The sequence below is a fragment of the Salarias fasciatus genome, chromosome 18, assembly GCF_902148845.1.
Source record: "Salarias fasciatus chromosome 18, fSalaFa1.1, whole genome shotgun sequence".
NCBI lineage: Eukaryota > Metazoa > Chordata > Actinopteri > Blenniiformes > Blenniidae > Salarias > Salarias fasciatus.
This window is the reverse complement of record NC_043762.1, coordinates 28,347,888-28,368,249: the sequence shown is the minus strand read 5'-3', so window position 1 is coordinate 28,368,249 and position 20,362 is coordinate 28,347,888. Positions and strand designations below refer to the sequence as shown.

General features: G+C 48.6%; 1 protein-coding gene across 3 annotated transcripts; it reads right to left on the bottom strand.

Annotated features, from left to right (window-relative positions):
- Positions 1-605: 605 nt before the first annotated feature.
- Positions 606-20,284, bottom strand: LOC115405742 (ZZ-type zinc finger-containing protein 3-like). 3 transcript variants are annotated; one of them, XM_030115434.1, is made up of 13 exons: positions 20,178-20,284; positions 13,407-13,632; positions 11,683-13,370; positions 7,934-8,072; positions 6,066-6,213; positions 5,801-5,949; positions 5,083-5,154; positions 4,731-4,832; positions 4,382-4,477; positions 3,874-4,023; positions 2,555-2,689; positions 2,356-2,456; positions 606-1,922 (listed from the first exon to the last, which is right to left on the bottom strand). In XM_030115434.1, exons 2-13 carry the CDS (start codon positions 13,566-13,568, stop codon positions 1,778-1,780), a joined length of 3,087 nt encoding a protein of 1,028 aa, XP_029971294.1. In that variant the 5' UTR covers positions 13,569-13,632; positions 20,178-20,284; the 3' UTR covers positions 606-1,777. The 3 variants fall into 3 exon arrangements, with proteins under 3 accessions (XP_029971294.1, XP_029971292.1, XP_029971293.1); XM_030115432.1 differs by having other exon boundaries at positions 11,683-13,632; XM_030115433.1 differs by lacking the exon at positions 20,178-20,284 and adding an exon at positions 19,220-19,964 and having other exon boundaries at positions 11,683-13,632.
- Positions 20,285-20,362: the final 78 nt, after the last annotated feature.

Sequence of the window (20,362 nt, the reverse complement as noted above, 5' to 3'; positions counted from 1 at the left end):
GCCCTTCAGCAGCAGCCACATCGCCGGGGAGTCAAAAAAAAAAAAAGAGCATTGGAGGATTTTTATCTTCTTCACAGAATCTCATTTCTGGATTGCAGTCTGAAGCCACAGCGTCGGGCCGTCTGAGCATTTCACACTCCCAGCTGGTAGAGCAGGTGATAAACGATCTGCCACTCAGTCCAGCAGCTCCTCCTCACGCAGACCCCCTGCTGGGAGGCTTTTACCCATCAGGCTTCACCCTTCAGCCAGCTGCTGCTGTTTCCTCACAGGGCTGCGGCGTTCAAGATGAAGATCTTTAGTTTACCGTTTTTCCCATTAGAATTCTGGGAAAGAAAAGTTTCCAACAGAATCAATCCAGAACAAACATTATTTTCACATACTTTTATTTCCACGGTTCTCCTCTAGCATTTTTTTTTTTTACATTATTATTTTTTTTTTTTTACATAAGAACAGACTGTTATACACAGATATTGAAGCGGGGCGACGGGGGTGAGGAAAGGAGACGAAAACCATACAAAATGGTGTCTACTCAAGCACAACAAAATCTATGTGTATAAAACTGTGGGTTGTTCCACGGCAGAGGCGCCGACCAGCTGCCTCTTCTCTTTTAAATAGATTAATAAAAATACAATCTTTTGACTGGAACTTTTCAAAGTGGGCTGCGAAATGAAAGAGCTAGAGGCGCGGAGACTGACGGATGAACGGCCACGCCCGGGGGTCCCTCCCCCCCTCCCCAAAAACTGGATTTTTTTTTTTCCTTTTTTTTAAACATTTTTTTTATTCATTTAATGGCACACAGCAACTATCGCTGGCTACTTTTTTCACTTTTCACCATATACTTGTACACTCAACATGATCAACAACGGCACACATCGGGGGAGGAAAAAGAAAATAAAAAAATTAAACAAAAAAAAAAAACAAAACAAAAGAAGAAGAGAGTCTTGTGTGTTTTCTTCCGTGGGGAAGCTCTCCGGCTGTAGTGCTTCATTGTTAGACATGTTTTAGTGGAGAGAGCAAAGGGAAAGGAAATGGAGATGAGCGAGTGTGTGTGTGAGTGTGTGTGTGTGTGTGTGTGAGTGAGAGAGAGAGAGAGGTGAATGGGTAGAGCAGCGTTGTGTGACGGTGTGTGTGTGTGTGGGAGTGGCTCCATGCTACCACACGGTGCTCACTGTGTTCTCCACCCGGACTCCGCCCGCAGCGCCCCCAGCTGGACGCTGCGACTCATAAATACTCGATCTACGGATACCTAGCTAGGACATTTTTTTTTTCTTTTTTTTTTGCCACTCTTGCATAACACGGAGACCACATACACACTTACAGACCAGCGGCGTTCCTCAGTCCACTGCTTCACGCTGGTTAACAACACGCCTCTCCGCCTGGGGAGCGGCGCAGGGTGGAGGGGGGGGTGGAGAGACGTGGGACAGCCCTCCTGGAGTCACAGAGCTCAGGAATGTCGTGTGCCTTCTGGGTTTCGTTTTGTTTCTGTCGTTTTAAAAACAGCGCGTCGTTTCTAATCGCGTGTCCGTTCAGTAACCTGGCTGAGGTGGAGTGGGCGCCCCCTCCCCTCCCTCGGGGGCCGCTCTCTCGCTCCGGTCGGGGAGGTGGGAGACCGACGGCGCCCCCACCCCAGCAGCGGCGCGGCGCCCGCTGCTGGCCGTCCTGCCCGGCGGCGGCGGCGGGTTAAGCGGTTATCTTGGACTTGGAGGATGGAGCCATGCACAGAGTGGCCTGTGGGACAGGTGGACAGAGCCTGGAGCTAGGGGCGCCGCCGGCCCTGTCATCTGTTGGCGGGGAAGTAGTTGGGGTCCAGGTAGTTGTAGCCTGCGCTCTGAGGCAGGCAGTAGTCTCTGTCCAGGAAGGGCTCGGCCTGCTGCACCGGCTCCAGCTGGTGGCTCGGCTTGTGGGTCTCCGTCTTGAACAGGCTGGAAGAGGAGGAGCAGAATGTCAGTCAAAGAACGACCAAGTCAATACGTGATGACCGCTAGCACCGAGTTTACAGTCAAATGTGAGTCAAACTGTTCAATGTGCAGCATTTGTAGGACGAGCAGCGGAGAGGAGAGTCGGCAGCAGAGCCGGCGCCGAGGGGCGGAGCTGAGGACCGATCGACTCCAGGCGGCTGCAGACCGTCTGGGCAGCGAGCTGCTGGCCATGTCGTCCTGCGATCTTTGCTCTGCTATAAGACGGCGGGACGCCCACGGCCCAGCCTGTCCCCGGCAGACCCTCACAGGGGCCGGAACGGGCTCCGTCCAAACACTTCTGAGTGTGTGTGGTTGAAGTGAAGCACTACAGAGGAGCGTTTCCCTCAAAGCTTCCTTCACGTATCTCTGCTGCTCGGGGGCGGAGGGAGGCTCTCACCAGTCGGAGCAGCTGGAGCAGAAATCCACCGAGTTGTTGGGCGGACAGTCCTGACAGTGCCACCGGACTCCCTGGATGGGCTCCATGCCGCAGACGTCACACTGCGCGAGAACAACACACATACACACGAATCATGGGGGAGCGCTCCCAGTGACACGGCGTACCGACTCGGGGGCGCACAGAGGAGCGCCGTCCTCACCTTGAAGCCGACGTGCCGCACCGCCGCCTTGTCCTCCTGGATCTCCTGGAGCTTGTGTTTCTTCAACCGCTTCAGCTCCAGCAGCTCTTTGTACTCCGGCAGATTCCGGAGCTCCGGGGGAATGCTCTCCTCGTCCTGGGTTCAGCGGGAGGGAGGGAAAGAACACAGGCAGGAGTCAGAGGGAGGGAGCGGGTCATCAGGACCAGCAGACACTCCACCCCGGAGCTGAACCCGATGAGGAGACACGCCCAGAGCTTTACGCCCGCAGCAGACTCGTCTTCGGCCGGTATTGACCCGTCTAATTTTAGCAGGAGGCGAGCAGCGTGTCCATGAATCACCAGTCCAGGTCTCCTCTGTGTTGCAGAGAGCAGATTTTCTTTCCATCCTCAAAGAGCTCAAGTGAAACCCTTCGCAGAGAGTGCCAACCCTGCACAAAGCCCTCTGAGGAAAAAGGTTCAAGTCCAGCCATCCACTGCCTAAAAGCCCCTCGGTCGGTCCTCCGGTGGAACACACACACACACACACTCGCCCTGCAGAACACCTGGGGGAGGTGGAAGGTGGAAGGTGACGGCGGCCCACGCCGGCAGCACTACTGTGACCGCCATCCCGGCGGCGTCGGGGGGTTTGTTAAGGCGCTGATGGAGAGAGCAGCCTGTGTTCCCGGCGGGGCGCGGCGACCCCGTTTCACTTAAAGGTTACCGCCATCAAACCAGGGAGGAAGAGAAATGTCAGGACTGGAGTGGCGGCGTGCGTCAGGAGCCGCCGCTTCATTCTGGCCGCCACCGTTTGCTCTGATTTATCCACTTTTGATGGTACAAGCCGCCCTGATTGAGGCAAAACGCTTCAATTCATCCAAATCTGCTCAAGTGGAGCAAAGCAAGACGACCCAAACGAGAGCGACCGCAATCGACAAGGTGAGCAGCTCAGCTGGAGTGATTCCTCCTCGGCTGAAATGGATTTAAATGAACTAGTCGGGTATAAAATAAGCTGGGGAGGTTGTATATTGTGCAGTTTCATCTTCCAGGTCAGTGCTTTGGTACGGAGAAGATGCAGCAGAGGTTTCTTCTCCACTGTTGCTTCGGTTAATTCACATCTGATTAACTGATTTTTAATACTTTTTGTTGGAATACTGAGCAGACTGAGATGACTGCTGAGGCTGGGCACACTTCACTAAACTGAACTGAACGGGACGCAGCGAAACAGAGAAGATATGAGCCGATTATTACTTCAACTAAACAGCACTGGGTTCGTCCTGCTGGCTCGTGATCACCGGCATCAAACAAAGACGTCCGTGACCTTAAGCCAGACGCAGGACCTACCGACTCGTCCGCAGAGGGGTCCTGCGCGCTGTTGAAGTACGCGGCGCGCTCGTCGTCCTCGTCCATGTAGACCGGGGGCTCGTACGACGTGAGGAAGGTGGAGGGGCGGTACAGGTGTTTGTTGAGGTGGTGCTGCCTCTTACTGGACGCCTGAAGAACAGACAGGAGCAATCTGAGACACATGCATTTTCATATCTGACAATCATAAATACTTCCTAACAGCAGACAGAAAAATTGGAAGAATATTGTAAGTTTGCTTAACTCTCTGTCTTTTGTAGAACAACAGTACTTAAAAAGCTGCAGAAATGTCAAGGATATAATCCTGTCGATGTATTATTTGAACAGGTGAGATGATTTTTCAGTGTGGCCTCCACACACCCATGCTCACATCATCACAGCAGCAGATATTCGAAAAACTGAAGCGACTGCCCCGCTCTCACGACACTACATCCAGAGAGAGCAGGTGAGTGTGGTTAAAGGGGGGTGGTGGTGGGGGGACCAAGATTACCTTTTTAGTGTACATGCAGAGGTTGGGTGTTCTTCCAGGCACGGGGATGCCAGCTTTAGTCAGTTTGATGAAATACTTTTGAACTCTACTGGCAACCTGAAACGTTTCGACAGGGAAACGGCGAGGTTAGTGTCAAACAGAAGACCGAAGCACGAGTGTCACCAGAGTCGGAACATGGCAGAACTGAGTGTTACTAAGGTGATGGAACCGCAAACGACCGGATAAAACGCCAATAAGTTAGACAGGTGACGTAATACTTTGAGATGAAATCTCATCACAGAGAATTTAAATGCGTCTCTGGCAGGCGTGTGATTGTCTGCACTTAATTCAAATTCTTCTTCTTTGTCACCTGTTTCGCTGTTCGGTTTCCCAGCTCGTCGGCAATCTTCTGCCATCTTCTCGACTCGACTTCCTCAGGCGGAAACTTGACGAGTAGCTGCTCCAGCTTCCTCTGGCGAGGCACAAACAAACATCATGCTTACACTCAGAATCACACCAACAGAACAAAACCGGTGTGAATAGAACGTCTTGGGATTGTTAAGAGTTCCTCTGCACAGAACTGCCTCTCCGCTGATGCTGCTGTGGTAATATAAGGTCAACTGTATGTCTGTGGGTTTACGACATCAAGCTAAACAACTCCCCTGACAAAATCCATCAGCGGAGTCGAAAACACTGAAACATCGGAGATCCTCGTTACCGACCTGCTCTTCCACGGTCCACAGCTGGTTAAATGTGTCAGGCTTGTTTGGGTGACAAATCCTCCCCCTGATCATCTGTGGAGAGCACACGAGTGACAGGCGTGCAGAAAGAGATTGACATGAGACAAAAATAATGGGCCCGTCACCAACTGGAGGGATCTTTACATGTGAACCGCCTGGCGCAGCCGGTCCGTCCGTCAGGCTGACGGAGAAAGCCGGGCTGTCAGATGTGACTGGAGATGTGTCATTCGGAGGACGGAGAGAATAAAAAAAACAAAACAGCAACTCTTTTGACTGACAAACAAAATCCTGTTGAAATTCAGGGAGTGTCGTCTGGGGAAATGCAAATGCGTCTTGTGCAATATAAGCGCTACAGAAATAATCAAGGAGTTGTTTACCGGGCGCTAACTACTTGGCGCCGTCTAATCCCGTCCGTGAATTAACCGCCGGCCTCGGTGCCATGAAGACGTGGGAATAGGACACAACAAATGCAACGGAGGAGCCGTGATGGGAGGGGCGGGGCGGGCGGGTTTCCATAGACACACGCCTGACTGTGCGGAGGAGTGTGAATAGAGGAGCCGGGGACGGCGGAGGTGTTAACCGGTAATAACCCGGTGATTTGTGGGGCGACCCGCGGCGGATCTGTGACTCACCAGGCCAAGTGCCTGCACCTGCCGCCGCCCAGTGAGGAGACGGTTCTGTTAGCGACGCCGGGACGTACCTGTGTCTGTCGGCCGTTCTCCGGGGCGTCGCTGGTGGGTAAAGACGAGTACACCGTGGAGGCCTCCGCTTCCTTTTTGGGCTCGAGGGGACTTTTTGGTCTAACAGGCAAACCTGAAGTGGAATGGCAAAGGAGTCTCTCTGGGGCTTCTGCTGATGACAAGCAAGAAAAAGGGGGAAATTAATACACATACACATATGTATATATACATATATATATATAAAACAAAACAATTAACAGTTGTTAATCCGAGTTGTTTAAGTGCCTTTGTCGAAGATCAACTTCAATCGACGGGTCTTGCGCTTCTTGTCGCAGAACTCCCTCTCAAAGTCGCCGAGGCCCGAGGTGTACTGCTCCCAGGCCACGTCCGGGAGCTGGACCACACGCTGAGGACACGGCAAGCCCAGATTCACCTGGCAGGCACAAGACACCGCGGTCAAACACCAACCAACAGGTGTATACACTCTCAATGTATCCGCTAAAAATCAGCATGGAAGCATTAAAACAGCAGATCATCTCTGTTCTATGAGCCGACCATTCACACACCGACACCAATCAGCCATCGCTGATTATGACAACTGACAGGTGCAACGATGAGGAGATAATCTGCTTCTCGCTTCACTGGGCAGTGCTTCGAATATATTAGGTAGCAAGTGAACTTTTAGTCTGTAAAACTGATTGAAAACAAATAAAAAAAAGGAATGACGTGGCTGGATGATGGAGTCAGAATATCTCCAAAACGGCGACTCCTGTTGGGAGGAGCCACGGTTAGTATCGTCCAAAGTGGTCCGAGGAAGAAAACGCAGTGACAGGTGACAGGTGACAGGGTGACGGGGGTGAGACTGAGCTGACTGCTGCAGACGGCCTCCTGGCCGCCCCACGTCTCCGCTCCGGGTGTGTTATTTAACTACAGCAGTAAAACTAATGCATTCACAAAGCATCCTGTGCATTAAGAAAGGGCTGAGAGGACGACAAAGAAGATGAAAAAAAAAAGACGAGTGCGAAAAGCCTCTTGGAATTTAGTTGAGCATAAAATATAGAGTTTGATGTAAAAAAAAAACTGCATCACAGTCAAACTGAGCCTGAAACATCGAGTGACAGTAAAATGAAAAACGGACTTGTACTTCATGTACTAGAGGAGAAAGATTCGGTCTGGCTGTTCCAGACTTTATTTATCATTCGAAAAGACTGAAAACATGACTCAGCTGCCTAAAAACAAGACGGTCAATAAGCAGATAAACTCACGAGTCTTTATGAGGTACACCTGTTGAAAACTGCCTAAATCTAATCAGCTCATCACACGGCAGGAACTCAGTGTACTGAGACGACCTGCTGAGGTTAACAGTGAGCGTGAGAAACTGAAACTGAAGGGGCCGGACGGAATATTCAAAAAACTACTGATCGGCTGGAATTTTTCCCACATGCAATCATTTGCAGGTTTTACAGTCAGAAAATGGGAAAATATCCAGTGAGCAGCAGTTCTCTGGGTGAAAATATCCCACTGATGCCAGAGCAGAACGATCAGACTGGCTCAAGCTAATGGGAAAGGAACAATAACTCAAATCACCACTTGTTACAAGTCGCTGCTTTCTGACAGCACGGCACGGGGAGCGCTGAAGGCAACGAGCGGCAGGAGCAGAAGGTCACGGCCGTCAGGTGAGAACAGGAAACCCAGGCCGCAATTCACACAGGCTGGCTTAAACCGGACCACAGCAGACTGAGGAGGGACAAGACTGGAAGCTTAAACTACTTGCTTGTGATTTCTGAAAACCAGCATGATTCTCCACTGGATGTCTCTGCACGGCGCTCCACTGTCAGGGAACACACTTGGCTACGCTCTCTCAAAATGAAGTTCAAACTGTGCGATCCTTCCGCTCTGGGCCGGAGCATTAAAATGGAAATGTGTCTCTTGGACATGAACGCGTTCGGTCCTCTGCCGGTGAGCAGCTTCCACGTCTAAAACGGCCCCATCAATGCTAAAAAGCACATTGCAACATCTCTTACACTAAAGTGCTTGAATATTTCAGCACGATGAACCTAAACCACTTATTTCACCCATCTCGACAGCGTCCCGGCAGAAGAGGCTGCAGTCCTCACATTTCCACAACAGCAGCGGACGCGAGTTCCCGTTACCTGTTTTTGCAGCTGCTCCACGAAGCCGATGGGATCAGAGAGCGCCTCTCTCTGGTGACGTGCCAGTGTCTCCAGGTCCAGGATGGCCTGTGTGCGCTGGGCCTCCAGAACGCCGATGGTCTGCAGCAGCCTCTGATAACTGACGTAAAGGGAAGCGAGGTTAGACAGGAGAGGAGGGAGGGGACGGCTTACATTATTTAACCTGACACTTGCGATGCTGCAGTGCATCAAAATTTCAGCCCACAGGTCCATGCATAATTCAGAAAAGCTGCTGAGACCCCAAACAACTGCACGAAATACCTTTGTTTTTTTAACATTTGCCACCTGTTTAGTTGATCCATGCACCGAGGATCACAGGGGTTCTACAGAAGCAGCCATAATGACTCCAAACAATTCCCTCTGTACCTCCACAATGGCACAGGAAGTGATAAGATCACTAAAGATCTCAGAGCAGATATCAACAGAAAAACACTCGCTTGCTTCTCCTTCAAGCGCTGTAAGCCTGACCTTTCCACTCACACACCCCGAGGCAACAGGAGAGCTGCTAACTGTGCCGTCAATGACTAAGTGTGAGACTGACTCAGACTGCGAGAGCAGAGCGGGAGGAAGTGAGCGCGAGGTCGCAGCGTCCCGGCCGGCTGTAACGTCCTGCAGGTGAGGCTCGGCGGAGCAGAGTGGTTAAACCTCCTCTAACCGACGCTCTGGACACCATTTATTCAGCAGCTGCTGGTGCTTAAAGAGTCCCACAACCAAAACAAGCTGACGAGTCGACCGTGTTTAGCGGCGTGTGCTCTTCGGGTTGTCCACCGTTACACGAACAACGCCGGTGCTCCATTGCCACCTGCTGGGCCCGAGCTCCACTGACCCGAGAGCCCAAAGACGAGCCGAGCGGAACAACACCACGCCATGTTACTGCCTGGTAACAAACTGACATTCATCAAAATCCACAAAACTGACACAATTCTCTGCATTCAGCAACTCTGCAGCGCCGCGTCATGCCTTCCTAAAAACGACTCCGAGCCGCATTGATCGCCGGCGTCAGAATTCCCCTTACTCAGCAGGACCGGACCTCGGCGTGTCACAGAAACTCTGATTGAATGTAACGCGAGAGCAGCGAAACTCGGCTCTGAATCCACAATCCAAACGAATACCGCACTGGGAGCGAGGGGGGGGGGGGGGCGGCTCGGGCGATCACGTCTCAAAGCTCCCTGCGCCCCTCCTGCCGGGAGGATGCAGCACACACCAGCGGTTAGCAGGGCCGGACTGAGCCCAGCGTGGGGCTCGGCCACAACTACAAACATGGGATCGTGCGTGACAGCTAACCACGAGCAAAGGTCAGCGCCGAGAGATCCTTCTCCTGTGAAAACAGCCCGTCTGTTTGAGGAAGGAGGCGGCGGCGGTCTCGCTAACATCCAGTCGCCTTCAGGCTTTGGAGCCGGCGGTTAATTCACACAATCACAGCGGCAGACGCGAGGTGGAAATTAGACAATGAAAGGTGTGGAAACTAAACAGAAAGAACGGATCTATACAGTTAGACTCTGATCACCCAGTTACTGGAAACAAAGCCGACAAATAAAAAAGCATTGTGTTCCTGTGTCAGTAGTGATACAATTAAAATAAATAAAATACTTCTACAACAAATCATCTCTTCACGTTTGCTTAGGGAGCTTTTTTTTTTTTTTAACTCATCTAAACTGTTGTTAAATCTAAATAATTTAAGAGATTGTAATTTCCACAACACAAATTCTAAATGTAAATGGCTTCTCTGTTCTTTAGCACAAAACAATCAACGCAGACAGATTCAAGAGATAAAACAAGAGAGAACAGAAGACAGAGATCAAACACGACCTTAAATCCAAACATATAAAGACAAGATATCAAATATTGAAACAGACATTTTTTCCTTGTCATTAAAGAAGAGTAAAATGTGAATTTAACAGCAAAACATCTAAAAATCTGACAAAGGTAAAACAAAACACTGAAAGGTGCTCATATGAAAAAAAAACAGAAAAATTATGATCTTTCAACCAACTGGTAGATTTAAATTGAGATATCACTTTATATGGCATGTTAAAATGTTTACTTTTAACATGAACCGATGTAACACTGATATAAACACTGAGAAGTTCAACCTCTTTAGACTTAAACAGCCGTTGAAATGAGACTCTTGGGTGTGGCGGAGAGATAGCTGTAGTATTTCACACAATTTAGACATTTTCATCAGAAAGTCAGATTATAAATATAGTTCATTGGTTTTAAAAAGAAAAAAAATCACATCAGAAACAGAGGCTCCTCCAGAATTACTCCACATTATTGGTGGTAAAGATTTCCTAAAGATTGGTAAAACTGCACAGTTTTGGTCTCCACTAAATCGGTGACAACTGTAAAAACAGGGTTCTGCCACTTTTCTGACCCATAGAGTCGTTCCTGTGACTTTCTACCAAACCAAGTTTAACTGGAGTCACAAAAGATTTTTAACCGTTAAAATGAGGCGAGTCCAGCTTATCAAGCTTCACACAGGCGCCAGCCTCCGGTGCTGAAAATGAAGACCATGCAGAGGAGCAGAAAGACTGTAATTCTGGGGGAAATCCAAGAGGGGGGCGATGATGTCGATTTCAAAAAGGACCCCGGTTCCATTAGAACCCATTCAACAACGCCAGATTTCAGAGTGCAAATAAACATTAAAAACCTGGCTTCAGAACGTTTGGTCTCCATCGCTATTTCCACAGCCGTGTCGGCTCGACCAGACCCCCGTGTAAGTATAAATCATCTGTTGATTTATTTAATCATCCTCCTCTGTCCACCGCATGTGGTCATGTGACAGGCTGGACCAATCACATTTACATCCGGTTTCAAATGTTCACTATGGAGACGCCCTGCTGGGAGCTTCCAAACAGGAGTTCAGAAAGTTATGGGTGGCGTCACGCTAGCTCCGCCCAGCTTCAATATACAGTCAATGGTTTCACATTTAACTTTGATATAAATAAACTGTTTTATGTTGCGTTAATTAATTTCAATTAATTCATGAAGTTGAACATCACATTTTACTTGTTTGGGTTTTTCTCCTGATTTTATCCATTTCAATTTGTTTTCCCTGTCATTTTATCATTTTTCTAAATTCCTTATGGTTTTAGTTATTTTCCCACCATTTACATGTACTTTTGTTAATACCTTCTTAGCCAAGATTTAGGATTAGTTTTCAGAATGACTGATGAGTAAATGAAAAAAAAAAAAAAATTCAATTTAACATTAAATTCAGTGAAGAATCATGGAGCCAAACATCACTGTCTTCAGAAAATAAATCAAGAGAATTGAGCAGTCCAGCAGAATGTGGATGTGGACGTCGTCCCAACAATTCTCCATGATAACATGCAACTGAACCTCAACTGCATCTGCTCTCACGCTCTCCGTAGGGGCACAACCTGGACATCAGAAATAAACCTTTTATAAATCTTTTTTGATGTGACGCCGCTGATTTGGAGCCGCGACCAAAGATATCGCTGTGCCTTCTTATCTTTTGGGTAAATCACAGTGAAGCCATTTCTCATTTCAAATGTGCTAAACGCTGAACTTTGATGGAGTTTGGATTCAAACACTTTTCATGACAGCAGAGTGATCTTTGAACAGAGAAACCCTCTTTTCACTTCGAAAGCAGCTTTGATTCGATCACAGCGACACCAGAAAAAAACAACTGTGTAAATAAAATGGCGGACACCAGCAGAAAGATTCCCCCGGGGGCTCCCACGTACTCTTTGTTGTGTTTTAGAGCCAGGTGGTCCGACTCAAAGTAATACACGTCAGGCTCCTCCTCTTCCTCCTCCTCCTCCTCCTCAGCAGCCCGGCTCTGCGTCAGCTTCTGGTTGCCCTCTGCTTCTCTGCCCTCCACGGAGCCGCCGTCCTCCCCGGCCGCCCGCTCTCCAGGGTTAACGGAAACCGGCTCCTCGCTGGAGGGGCCAACAAAGTCTGAGGGTGCAGGGTCCTCCCCGGCGGGGCAGTCCTCCTGCAGCACCCCCACCACCTCCCCCTCCTCCTTCAGGGGGCCGTTGTCTCTGGGGGGGGAGCAGGGCTTGGAGGAGGAGGAAGAGGAGGAGGAGGAGGCTTTGCCGCCAGACACAGCCCTCCTGGGTGAGGTCCGCAAGGTGTATCTATGTTCATAGAGTTCTGTGAAAGAGGGGGACATGTTGGGTATTGAGGGGTTGCACCCTGGCTCTGTGGGGGAGGGGGATTTTGTTAGAGGGGGTGTAGTTTCTCCTGAGTTGCTGTTGTTGTTGATTGGACTACTGTTCATGTTGATGGTGAAGGAGGAGGCGGAGGAGGAGGAGGCGGAGGCGGCAGCAGCTTCCTGCACCGGCGTTGGAGTTCGGCCATTGGCGTCTTTCGGGCTCTCCGTCACCTGCTCCTCGTGAGCCAAGCACAACGGATCGCCGACCACGTCCACCTCCATCTCCTCCGCCTCCTGTTCCTTCGCCACCATCAACTCGGGGACAGGATCCACCGGAGCACCCTCACATGTAGGTACAGAGGAGGCTGGCAATACTTCTGAGCCAGAGACCTCCATCTGCCCCGGGTCAGAGTTTCTACAAGGCACGGCGGGGTCGGGGAACGAGGGCGCCCCCGTCTGACTGCCGTTGAGCAGCGACGGGCAGTTTGTGGCAGAAGCGGGATTTGCACGAGGCTCTTCAGCGAGCGTGTCAGACTCATCTGCTTTGTTTTCTCTGAGTCCATTAGAGGCCTTGTGATCGTTCGGGGGCTTTGCTGGCCCGTCGCACTCCAGACGCCCATCCTCCGCCGTCCTCCCCGGCAGCTCGCCCGCCTGCTTACCGAGGACAGGCGAGGCAGGGTCTGTGTTGGCAGAGTTTTGGCTGGGTAGTTCTTCACAACTGTTTTCCTTACTGGGCTCTGGTAAAGAGACTGGACTTTCAGGTTTCAGACTCTCGGGGTCCTCCTCCTGTCCCTGAGACTCTCCAGAGCGGGAGCAGCGTTTGGCCCTTTTAATTTGAGGAAAAGCATCTTGTGCCCTCTTCCCTTTATCACAGTTCTCTGACTTTTCTGGGCTGACGTCCCTCTCTATACAGGACACGCCCCGCTTCCTGGAGCCAGTCCATTGTTCAGCCTCGCTTGCAGCAGCGTTAGTGTCCAGTACATTTTCATGTAACGTGCTCTGCTGTGAGCCGACCTGTGAGTGAGTGTTCTGCTTTTCATCCTGCTGCGTATTCTGTTTAGCGTCCTGCTTAGACTCCTGTTTCGACTCGCTGCTGGCCTCCTGCTTCGAGTCCTGATTGGCGACCTTCGTGTCCTGTTTCGAGTCCTGCTGCTTGGACTCCTGCTTGGACTCCTGCTGTTTTGATTCCTGCTTGACGTCCTGCTGCTTCGAGTCCTGCTTGGACTCCTGCTTTGTGCCCTGCTTTGCCTCTTGCTTGGCGTCGTGCTTCGACTCTTGCTTGGCGTCGTGCTTCGACTCCTGCTTCGACTCCTGCTTCTTCTTGGGTGATCGGGCCCGGGGAAGAGGTGACGCCGGAGTCTCCTCAGGCTGGGCGATGCTACGGTTTCTGAGAGTTCGACCACAAAAGTTCTCATCCAATCCATTGAGCCCCACTGATGACCTTGTGACACGCGAGGAACGGGACGCGGCCATACTACGGCGGTGCCTACAGTCTCCTCATCCTGGTGCGCTCTCCTCTGCAGCAGATTGTCGGCACCTGCAAGACAAACACCAACAGATCCTTAATTACACCCTCTAAGGACCAAACAGACAATTCACCCTTATTCCACAATTACATCCTGACATGCCAATACGTATTAGTGAGGTTGGTTACACGGCAGGACAAGGTAAAAAAAGAATTATCCTTAGCATTACCCCTGGAGTGTCTCAAATAAAAGCGTGTACCTCAAGCCTTTTGTTAAATACTGCTCGGGTCATTTCTCAGCTCACACCAGAGAGGTATTGATTTCTTCTGTCATTGTATCCAAGCAACACCTTCTGTCCACAGGGAAAAACTAGCTGTCTTATATCAGGTCTGTATGAAGAGAATACATTTAAAACTGTAGGAAATCTTACAGTGACACCAACAAACAATCCAGTGTAAATGGCCACTCAGTCCTGAATGAAAAGGCCTTCCAGGTCATTTCTATGAGCGTGGTAACTCCAGACACGAGGTGCCTACAAGCCAGTAAAGCAGGGTGCATTTATGAAGGTGTATTACCTATCTGAGAAAAACAGTCACTGCGACAGCTTTTTTATTACCTGGCTGCAGAGATTAAAGTGTTTTCTGTGTAAAATAAATGTGATTTCCCAGCTGACTGATTTCTGACACAGAAGCCACATTGTGACTGGTACGTTCAATGCAGCAGAGATAACGCCGCAGACATCAGACACTGTCGGCTTTTTATCTCTTTATGCCAGGTGTGCCAGAATGCTAACGGGCTGCAGTCCACCCAAAAAAACTTGCCAGAATGTACACAAAGTGAAACGCTCCGACGAGGATTCACACAATGAACTTCCTGACACAATTCAAAGCACGACAAAGCTTCAGAATGCCCGCTCTGTGGGTTACTGTGGCATCCTGCAGATAAAGATATACTTGTGCGAGTTACAACAAAATCCAGGCTTACAGTGTGAGCTGGAAATTTAACACCGTCTGAATGTGACCATGCAGTACATCAGCCAAGAACATCTCATTTTGTATAGATAATTCATTTCACAGATGAGCGGTAATCTCCATTCAAATGTAACTTATGTATAAACATCTAATGGGATTATGTTACTGGAATAACATTAAGATTAGAACTGACGCGAGCATGATTTGATTACCAGTGCGAGATTAGTCACCACAACCATTTCAAAATGCTGGTTTTTTTATTCTGTGCACAGCAAAAGTCATAACATGAGGCAAGAAATAAAAGACACACACACACACACATTGTGCCTGGCAGTCTTGGAAGACTAAAAGCAACAACGCTATAAAAACTCATCGAACAAGCGCTGAATGGGAAGTCCCTGATGATCAAACCACAAAACTACCTGCAACATCTACACATCCTGATCGAAGAGAGCAGTAAACGACAACCGCAGTGTGTGTGTGTGAAATGGAAACATGCAGTGGATGAATGCAGTCAGGAACTTTTAAGATCACACAGAATTATTGTGTCTGTTCAAAGACAATGAATTCCCAACACACACACACACCTGAGAAACTTGCTACTGACATGTCCCCATATTGTGGGGCAGCTAATAAATCTAAGAAAGAGGACAATAAAAGCGTGCCATGGTAAAGGTCATATAAAAGTGACATTAAGCCGGGGATGATCTCACTGGGTGTCCTTTGGGATGTAACTGTAGTGTTCGGCTGTAGTCAGACGCACTGCATCAATTAACATTGTGGACAAAGTGCTCATTTTCATTAATTCCAAGTACATCAATCTGGGGGCTGACCTTTGTCAAAACTAATGTGAGATCTCCTGTATTTCTACACGAGGACAGCGCCTCGCTTTTAGCACACTGGAGCAACACTGAACTGTCTCGACCAGAAGCGAGCCAGCCTCCAAATTCATTTTGATCATGATCCTTGGGAGAGCCGACACAATAGTCACCTGGACCAAGCAACACCACATGCACAAATTACTCACACTTCACTACAGACTCCAGCTGAGAAAGCTAATGTGATTTATCCATGCATAAGATACAAGGGAGAGAAAGAAAAACGAAAAGGGGGAGCAGGTTATTCACACTGAGCACCCACCCTTAGACTCTCCTCAACATAACTAATTACACTGACTCATCTGACCTGCTCCCAAAAACCAGAAAACTAATCATGACCTGAAAATTATTTCACTTACAGTGAAGCTGAATAACCACATAAAACACTCCCTTCTTCTAATAATTACCCTGTTTGGGGCTTTACTGGCAAAGTTTAAATTAATAATTAATCAAGGCTAATGCTGCACTGAAACGGCTGTTGGAAGGTTCTGCACTTGCAATATGAAGCAAGTTAACATTACATCCGACGATCCTGTCGCAGTTCAGATTTATACTCGCATCACATGTGCCTGACAAGTGTAACGACTGGAATACTGTAAAATGAAAAGTACATGAGGCCTGTGTGTTTGGAAAGCAGTGACTGAAGTTCTGGAGGAAGAATCTCACTCTTTACCATGACATGAGGTCTCTTTGGCTTCTAAATATATCACTTACATGCATTAATTTATGTCACAAACTCACTGAATACACATTATGAAAATTAGAACGAATGTTCTGTAAGATATTGATGAGCTGAGTACATTGTTTTTTCCTGTAAATTGTGGGCAAACCCAATTTCAGGTGAACCAAAGTCTTTCAAACCACATTAAATCCAGACAATCTGATATTAAAGATAAACCTCTCTGGCACTAAACTGCCCATGACTCACGGCAGCACAAAGGTCACTTGATGAGAGCTCACTGGTGGGTCAGATCGAGGCAGATGTTCGCAATTTGTTAAACTGGCTGGCGACCTGAGCCGACAAGCTCTGCGGACAGTACGACAACGCACGTTTCTGCTGGAGAAGCATTAGCAACAGTGTCTGAAATGTTTCAAAAGGAAAGAGCCAAAAACTGTCTGAAGGCCTCTCGCAAGATCTGCAGTACATCAGAGCCTGGTTCAATACCACCAATTTGATCTGACATCTAAAAAGTAAACATGCAGCGGAGTACAAAGGTTTCACTCGCGGGGCTTTCACATGGGCCGCGCTCTGAGAAGGCTCCCACTGTCTGATGGATGTATATGCCATGTTCAATAATTACCTCATGGAGACGGGCTTCAATCGCTCCGGATAACAATCCACATAACGACGTGTCTTTGAAACTATGGCTATATCCTGCCATCGCCACATTATCGTTCAGACACAGCCTTACCGGAGGTGACGGCATACAGGAAGGATCATCTAAACAAGAAGTGGGCAATGCTGCTTTTACTACAGCAGCTCTGCAGCTCTGCCATGTCCAGCATGTCAATGCTTCGGACACTTTTCAGTGTCCAATGATGATGCACACAGGCCTGTTTTACGGGTCTCGTACAGTAGACCAGGTGAAACAAGCACATGAATACAAAAAAACCTCATGTCATTTTGGATAATAAAAACCCACTTTGGACCGGCCGATACTTTGCGACCAGGACACTCCGGCTATTTAAGACTACAATCCTTTTTTTTTTTTTTTTTTGTTAATGAGCTTTGACCAGATCAGATCCAAATTTAAAGAAAAGGATAAACCTATCTGTGTTGTTCTACAAATGTAATCACTAAATATTAGCCAGTGATTCTACAGAGGTTGTGAGAGAGGAAAACATGAACCACAAACTTGTAAATAAAAGTCATCGAGCAATGCAGCGACCAAGAAATGCCCCACATGCAAATGTATCTAAACCAGCAGAACTTCGGTGGCCGTGACATTATGTGAAGCAAAGTGAACTGAATACCGACTAGAGACTAAATGAATCTAATAGTGAACACAGGAAACATTTAGTCTGGTTATTTCCATTACAAATTGTCATTACTATGGGAAAGTTCCCTGTAAACACTGTCCAACACTCCAGCTAACAGAAAGCCACACTCAATTAAGCAGGCGGCGATGCCACATGGGTTTATTTCCATGAGTGAAACCAAGAAGAGAAAGAGCTTTCTGGAGGTTTGTGTGTGGATGTGTTCATTTCTAACACAGATGTCAAGAGGAGAAGAGGAAATCTTCTGTCTGATCGAGGCTGAGATACGAGCTTCTGGTACCAGTGACCAAGGTTACAACCATCCAACTACCAGTTCATTAGAAATTCAAAATCCTGCCACATTTCACTTGAAGTACAGGCAGTAAACATACTTTAGTCTGGGTGTCTCATCCAAGTGTTTCGCCTTTGTTTGGGAGCAAAGAGGCATGGATAAATTAAGATTATCACTGAACCTTTTTTCGCAAACAAAACCTTAAAAAGTTTAACGCTTTTAAACAGGAATAACGTATCTTTTTTTTTCATTCAATCTAGCATTCTCTTTAAAGTTCTTACACTTCATGGTATCATCCTGAGGGTTGGACTGAAGCCCCCGCCTGACACTGAGAAGGTCCAAAAACATGCACGTGAGGTTAACTGGTGACCCTCAATTGACCCTTGGTGGAAATGTGAGTGTGTGTGTGTTTGTCTGACACTGTGATGGAGTGCTGACCTGTCCAGGGTGTATCCTGCCCTAACCCACAGTAAGCTGGGATTGACTCCTGCATCCCGCCACACTGAACAGCATGAAGTGGTGTAAGGTGGACGAATGAAAGGTGTGCCTGACTTTTCTGGGGGAGGGTCCTTCTCCTGCAGGCCAAACGATAAACGGCAAACGGTGTCACTTTAACAACCTTAAAAGTTCACAGCAAGCTACACTGTACAGCAGGAATTCAGTAAACTTTGGCCACAATGTGAAGGTTCCTGCGCGCAGATTGCATGATGAAAACTCAAGTTGGATTGAAGGCTTGATGTAAGTACTAGGGTCGGGCTGATCAGTAAGTCATTGCACACTGGTAGTTGATCTAGGCTGCAGCATCACCCCAAATTTCTGATACTGTTGGAATTTGACAAGACCATAACTACAGCCATCCCTGAACCTGTCTCACAGCATCATGTAGGACCACCGATTTAGAACCAAGACTAAAGATAGGAACAATTCTGTTGTGTTTCAGCTGGGACGGACGAAAATCGAAGTATGCAGTGGTCCTCCAACATCTCCCTGCTTCCATACACTTTATTCAAACACTTAAGTCTTCACCAAAGACTTTACGCTGCAATCTTCTGTGCTGAAGCATACAAAAACGTGAAGCTGGGCCCTCCAGGGCCAATCACATAAGGTGTAGTTGCCAACAACAAACCCAGAACCTCTCTCTAAGATCTCACACAAAGCAGTGGAAACACTGATACTGACTCTTCGCATCCCACATTTCAGCCCACTCCCAGCGACCCTCGGAAGCCTTGTTTGGTTATCAAGTGATGTTAGCACCTGCTGACTGCCTTACTATGACCATGACAGATCGGCTCTAGCAGATGGTGCTGAGCAGCGTCCAGTCAGATATCCAGGCTGTAAAGTCAAACATGTAAACAAGCAGAGTGTGGAAGCTATTGTTGACAAACCAGCTAGGCTAACCCCGGTCGCTGTGCTCAGGGTGGGAAACTTGTTACTCTGCGCTGTGTTTGGACTGTCCATCCCTGTCGCTGACCTGTAGTTCAACACTTCCACGGGGCCTACAGGCAACAGCAGATCCGCGAAGTGGTGCTGGAATACATACCAATGAGATCCGCTCAGATCGCACCATCCCGGCTCATCAGCTGCCGCGAGCTTCGGCGCAGATAAAAAAAAAAAAAAAAAGTTGCAAGCACGAGGATGCCGTTTAAACTGGCGAGCACGTGCCGCCGGTTAAGTTACCAGTGGTTTACGGCGGGTTGGTTAGCGGCACAACTCTCAGGTCCATGAAAAAAACACTCCGCTCACACGTTTAACCAAAACAACCAGGCTTCTGCGAGCGGGGCTACACGTTAGCATGGCTCAACTTCCAGGCAAACCTTAGTTGACCTAGCATACCGATTTAGCAGGCTAACCGTAGCAGCAACTAACTTACCGTTAGCCGCGGCGGCTAAATATAAAACATTAACGCTTCAAACTCCAGCCCGCAGGCTGTTGCACAGCTTGGATTAAAATGTTATCTCACACACGCCCTGAGCCAACAAGTCCATTACGCGCTAACTGAACAAAATCTCCTCGACTAGTTAGCCAAGTTAGCTAGCGTTACCTCCGCTAGTTTCGCTGTTAACTGCATCGTGCAGAAAAGAGTCGTGGCGGTTTTACGTGTAGCCGCTCTAATAACATTACAAGCTAGCTAGCACGGCGGCGGATACACACGGTAACTCCAACGACGCGATTTACAAACTAAATAAAGCCCCCCAAGCACCGTTTTCATCCAAGGTTTACGTTAGTACTGAAGTAGCATGATTAGCAGCCGAGCGGTATAATAGCGGCTGGTAACCAGTTAGCAGCCGCGGCTAGCCGCTGCAGCCTGACACTAGCTAGCCAGGCTAGCTGATTGTTCCGCGCACAACTTTGCCGATGTATTTATGGACTGCAAACAATCGTGGCCACGCGCATTTTCAGCGGGCTGATAAATTCCACTTTTGCCGTGTGCTCCGGCTCACGAACCGGGCTGGAGGCACACTTCTAAACAGCTTTTGTCGCTCGTGAAATGCACATACCTCACTTCCGTAAATCTGCTGCACGTTCGGCCGCAGCCATGTTTCCAGTCCAGTCAGTCAACTAGTCGGGGTGTGTGAGCCGACTCAGCCGCTCTCCTCAAAATGCAACACTATCTTCTATATTTCTCCGTGCCACTTTGGTTTCATTGATGAGCGATCACTGTCACGTTAAGTGTCTGTTTTAT